Source organism: Lissotriton vulgaris, unplaced genomic scaffold (genome assembly GCF_964263255.1).
Source record: "Lissotriton vulgaris unplaced genomic scaffold, aLisVul1.2 SCAFFOLD_2368, whole genome shotgun sequence".
NCBI lineage: Eukaryota > Metazoa > Chordata > Amphibia > Caudata > Salamandridae > Lissotriton > Lissotriton vulgaris.
The window spans coordinates 254,304-260,303 of NW_028247528.1; the positions used below are offsets into that span (position 1 = coordinate 254,304).

At 43.3% G+C, this 6,000-nt stretch overlaps 1 protein-coding gene across 1 annotated transcript in view; it reads left to right on the top strand.

The window, feature by feature from the left end:
* Positions 1 to 5,708, top strand: part of LOC147665151 (cytochrome P450 2J2-like) — a 137,408-nt gene extending 131,700 nt beyond the window's left edge. Inside the window, exon 9 of the mRNA XM_086949729.1 lies at positions 3,501 to 5,708. Within this exon, the coding sequence (XP_086805855.1) occupies positions 3,501 to 3,736 (236 nt within the window). The 3' untranslated portion in view covers positions 3,737 to 5,708. The remainder of the gene's footprint in view (positions 1 to 3,500) is intronic.
* The last annotated feature ends 292 nt before the right edge of the window (positions 5,709 to 6,000 follow it).

Consider the following 6,000-nt stretch of genomic DNA (forward strand, 5'->3'; position numbering starts at 1 on the left):
CTTCGTAAAGCCAGATTCCAGGAGGAGGGCTTCCTCGTCCGATAAGGCGGGCATTTTTATATCTTTAATGTAGGTCTGTGCCTCCTCAGTTGTTATATGCGAGGTAGACGTATAGACCTGTTCGTAATAGTCAGCTAAAGTGTCTGTAATATCTGACGGAGACGTGACCATTTCGTCCGTCGGGGTACGGAGTCGCGCAATTGTCCTCTGTGCCCTTTCTTTCTTATCTAGCCATGCCAAAAGTATGCCTGTCTTATCACCCTGTTCGTAAATTGTGTGCCTAGTAGTTTGAAGTCGTAGCTTGACTTGTGTCTTTTGGAGTTCAGTCAGTTCGCCTTGTTTGAGACGTAGATTCTGGGCTGTCTCCACAGTAGGGTTCGTCTCATGCAGCTTCTGAAGCTCCACGAGTTCCGCCTCAAGAGCCTCTAGGTCGCCCCTCACCGCTCGCCTGTGCCCCGTAATGGAAGAAATTGCTTGGCCCCGCAGCACCATCTTGAAGGCCTCCCATAGGACGCTAGGGGACTGCACTGACCCCGAATTATCCCAAAAGTATTGCTTTGTGACTGTGACAATATCCTTTCTAATCGCCGGGATCTGTAAGTAGCCAGGGGAAATGGGAAAAATGTGTTTACGCACTTTGACGTGAGAGGTATAAGTTAAACTAACCGGCGAGTGATCCGAGATACCCCTTGGCCGTATCTCTGTGTCAGTCAAATAGGGGAGACTGTCTGCGGAGATGAAGAAATATTCAATACGTGAGAGACTATTATGTACAGAATAGATTTTAAGTAACACTGTAGTACAATGTCTCAGATTCCTATGTTTTGATTTCGGGGTTGTTCCCTTCCTCATCCCACTTTCTAGTTGGGAATGAGTCCACAAACCAGTAAGTTTGTGGACATTCAGAAACTGGCAGGGCAGTCACACCCTGTAACGCTCACTCTTCACTTTTGCCCCTTGATTTACTCACATGAAAATCTTGCACTCATTAAACCCATTTATGAGTACAAGACCCACTTTTGTGAATTAGAAATGTGTTTTTTCACTCCTAAAAAGTCTATGGGCCGATTCACAGAACTAACTTAAGACAAAATCCTAAATTTACTACTTTTGGTATTCACAGAAGTTAGGATTTGGTCTTAAGTTTGTCTTAAGACAAACTTAAGACAAACTTAAGACAAAATCCTAACTTAAGTCTGTCTTAAGACAAACTTAAGACTAAATCCTAACTTCTGTGAATACCAAAAGTAGTACGTTTAGGATTTTGTCTTAAGTTAGTTCTGTGAATTGGCCCCTATTTGTGTAAGTCTCCATGCACACACAAATAACTTTGTGAATCAGACCAGATATGTTCCTTGATCATTAGGCAACACCATTTGTTTATTAAAATGCTTTTCATTATCTGATGGTGACCACTTCATTGCCATGTGGACTGCCAATACTTAACATCTGGCAGCCTGCAATGTGGGCATCAGTTTACATGTTCACAGATCACTACTGCCTAAGACAGCTATGTCATTTGGGAAGGACATTCTCCAGGGTCTTTGATCTGAACCCTTCCACAGACCCACCACCTTGGGAGGTAATGCTTTGGCATCTGTCCTAAAGTCGAGGCATCTGTGTTTAGAAGTACTCATCAGAAGAACAAGTTACATATCTACAATAACGCTGTTTCTTGTGGGTACTCTATCTAACCGCAGATTCCTCACCGCCTTGCCTCCTTCCTCTTCTGTAGAATGGCCTCTTTTCAATTTAAGAAGGTCCCCAATTAGAGATTTGCACAGATAATAAATGTTTGGGCTTCTTGTTTGAGGGAACGGACATTATCATGAAAGAAACTGATGTCAATGCTGTAGGCTGGTGCTTATATGTGGCTTTGACCGCCACTTCCGGTGTGGAAGGAGGTCAACACGGAGCCACATAAAGCCACCTACCAGAGCACGGGTTGTGTTGCAAAAGTCTTCTGGATCCATTCTGTCACCTGGGGTTATTTTAAAGATAAGGAATTGGTGGTTAGATATAGTATCCACCATAAAGAGCATTACCAAAGGATGCTAATTTTTTCTTTTAAACTTAAATGTCCTACCTTTTTTTGTCAAGAACCAGTTACCTCTTAATATGTGATTGCAACCAATAAAAATAATATGCACTTTGCATAAAGCAGTTTGTTAATATTTAGAAATCCCAAATGCTAATCTGAGATGTACTTGACCTCATTTGATCCACTGGTAATTACATGGGCTGCATTCAAGTCATTCAATGTTCTGCCCGCTGTGCCATTCTAGACAAGGACCAGCCATTTGACCATCAGGCTTGGTCATTTCCCAAAAGGATCGGTCCAGTCTGAGCTGCCAGGTAAAGTCTCCTCCTAACAGGAACACAAACAAAGGCATTTATTGTGACTGACATAAGGAGATGTTGTGACTCTTTTTTTGCTTAAACTTTATAATTTTGCTGAAATTGTCCTGAGGAAGACACAAAGGGTGTGTCGAAACGCATCAACAGGAATCAGCATTCTCAACGATTTTTGGGCATTATCAATATGTTGACAATAATTCCGTGATTAATGTACATTCTTTACAGTAATGTTTTATTTCATAAAAATGCATTTTTTATCCTTCTTGTTTTAATCATGTGTATCAAAGAATATGTTTATATCAATTTTTATTAATGCAATTACATTTTCTACTTTATCACATAATATATTTTTCTGAGTCCCTTTCTCCTTATGGTGTGTCCCTTTTCCTGTTTTTGTCAGACTTTGTATCTTTGGCCTGGGCTTTTACCCTTGCACATGTAAACTTAAATGTCCTACCTTTTTTTGTCAAGAACCAGTTACCTCTTAATATGTGAATGCAACCAATAAAAATAATATGCACTTTGCATAAAGTAGTTTGTTAATATTTAGAAATCCCAAATGCTAATCTGAGATGTACTTGACCTCATTTGATCCACTGGTAATTACATGGACTGCATTCAAGTAATTCAATGTTCTGCCCGCTGTGCCATTCTAGACAAGGACCAGCCATTTGACAATCAGGCTTGGTCATTTCCCAAAAGGATCGGTCCAGTCTGAGCTGCCAGGTAAAGTCTCCTCCTGACAGGAACACAAACAACCTTCACCTCTGTCGGTGCGCTTGGGCTTCATCAGTGAGTTGTAGATTGACCCCAATGGGAGAGCGAGCAAGGGACCAAGGCCTACACATACCATTGCATCTAGCGAGTCTCATTTAGAAAAACAAAAAAGTGATGGGTGAAATGCTTGACTCTTTTAGCCAAAGGTAATTACTTGGTCCACCTTTCAGGCTTTCTTTAGAGTTCTGAATTTACTCTGAGAAAGCGCTTGAATGCTTCTCCCTTGGCTGAAACAAATGTGTCTGAAACACCAATGTTTGAAACAAGATCTCAGAAGTAGTTCTTAAAGCACTGTCAGATCCACATCTTGGTGCCAGACAAGGAGGTTCCTCTGTGAGATCTCACACTCTTTCTTCTTTCTCCAGGACACCGTGTATGCTTCGGAGAACAACTGGCCAGAATGGAGCTCTTCATCTTTTTCACCAACCTTCTTCGGTCCTTCACCTTCCAGCTGCCCGAGGGAGTCAATCATGCAAACTTAGATTGCGTTTACAGGCCGATATTGAAGCCGCGACCCTATGGGATCCGCGCCATTCCACGCCAGACTGGGAGCACACCACAAACATTGAAGGCTTCCTTTCAGTCTTCGAATTCAGATTAAAGTCATTCTGTTTTGATTATGAAATTGAAAAAGGCCTGTACAATTAGTGGCGTACGCCTATAAACTGTCTTCTGCAATGTTCCTTATTATTAACAGTGTTGACATAGGAGGTGACCTGCCCTGGCTATCAGTAATGTTCTGAATATGTATCATGCTGTCTGTGCCAGCTTGCAACAAGGATGTCCAACCACATTCTTTGAAGGCCTCATTCACACCTTCTTTTGTGAATTATGCTTGACTAGGTAAATGATGGTCATTTAGTTTCAATGTATTCAAGTGTATTCTAATATGGAAAACCTTATGCTGTACAACAATTGTGTTAGGACGCCCCTAATGTACAGAGCTCTGCAGCGTCTTGGCCTTTTTTGCAGCTCCACCTGACTCTACAGTGCTGGGTCGATAAGCGTTTGCAGTTCACGGATGATCATCCACTAGCCTGGCTGAAAGTATCTCTTCTACAATGTGCAACCCACTGGAGTTTAGACTGCATGCCCTGGCCCCTGAAGCCATGACATGGTTCTTAGAAACCCCGTGGAGATGATCGACTAAGTGCCTCATTTACAGATTGACAGAAAGTGAGCAAAGACATAGCTTGGGGGTGGTCTTGCCCCTTCAAATCTCCGGTTCCCCACTTTATTTAGAGGTGAGGGAACCACTGAATTTCTGACCTTGGCGCCTTAGCAGGCTCCCCAGTTGGACATCGTCCACAGTAGGTTCACCAGTTCACAGTCATGGACCCCCCGTCCTACTTAGGTTATGGCTAAGGCCGCACATTTTCCCTGTCCAAGTTTGCCTTGCAAGGCATGGTGGACCCAGGCAGGGAAACTCTTGCTGGCCATCACCCACAGCGAGAAAAGTCCTGAGGTGTCGGATCCATTGTGTTCGTTTCATGGCTCCAGTGCGGCATTCAAGTGTGCATTTAGCACATCTTCCAAAGCAGCAGATGCTGACGGCACATGGATCTCCCATGTACCTGAGGATCAATGAGTAGAGTATGGGAGATGGCCTTCGACCTGGTGGGCTGGCAAGACGCTCGCCCAATTGACGATGAGCCCATAACTGCTCTATAATGCTTTACCACTTGTTCCTTCTCTTAACATTTTTTTAAAATTAGGTTGCTACTTCCTTTGTTGGGAGTAAGCTTTCACTTAAAAAATGATGATGATGATGACTGACGATGAAACTTCTACATGTTAAAAGGCCATCCCTTATTTTTGATAGGAAATTGCCATTCCCAAGGTGATTGGTTTTTAAATTGAAGTGAGTGAAGGGCCAAAGTAGCATGAGATGGGACCAAAGTGAGAGGAATGTAGCCATATGGTAGAAGGGTCGACGTCGAAGCTGGGGAACTGGGTTCGAGTCTCGGCAGGGACGCTCAACATACTGTGATTCTGGACAAATCACTTAATCTCCCCGTGCCTAACAAAAATGAATGTGTCCTCATGTAACGAAACTGGTGCTATGTAAAGCGCGCTGATACCCAATATCTTCAGGTCTAGTTTGCGCTATATAAAACTCTTTAAAAAAAAATTATTAGAAAGGGGACGTGTTCAGGGAGCAAAGTGACATTTGATTGGGGGGAAGGGAAGACAAGACAGAATTAGAAATTATTTTGAGGATCCTACATAATGTGAATAGTACCAAGTAATCTATGCTGGACTACTTTTAGGGTTGTAGCACCATTTCTGCTGAGAATTGCAAAAACACTGGGGTGGATAGACCTGTGGATATAGCAACGATCGGGGGTGATTTAGATGTTGTTGGTTCCGGAGCGCCACTACAGGTCTCCCACCCTGACAAACTTGCTGTTCCTCCACCACTTAAGAGTTTGCGGGGAATCAAGTTTTTCTGAATGCTGAGCCTCAGCTCGTGTCACCCTTGGAAACCTTTGACATGAACGCCGATCCACCACTGGCCATCAGGTGAGATTGTCATAGTGACGGTCATCCTGACCTATTTAGGGTGGAGTGACTTTCCCCTTAACAGATATGGCAGTTCCATGCAGATATATCCAATCAAGAACCCAATGTGGGAGAAACAAGGGGGGATATTTACAAAAAAAGTTGGAGCTTAGATCTGTGCCAAATTTGGCAGCACAGCGCTCCGACATTTTTAAAATGCAGGGATGCACTGTAGTCACAAGAATATGACGCACCCCTGAATTTCCCCTGTGCTGGCACAAAAAAAGCTGCCTAGCATCAGCTCAAGCGCCCTGCCGCCATGTAGCAAGAGTTCCTGCAGGGGTGATTGTTTATGTGCAGGAA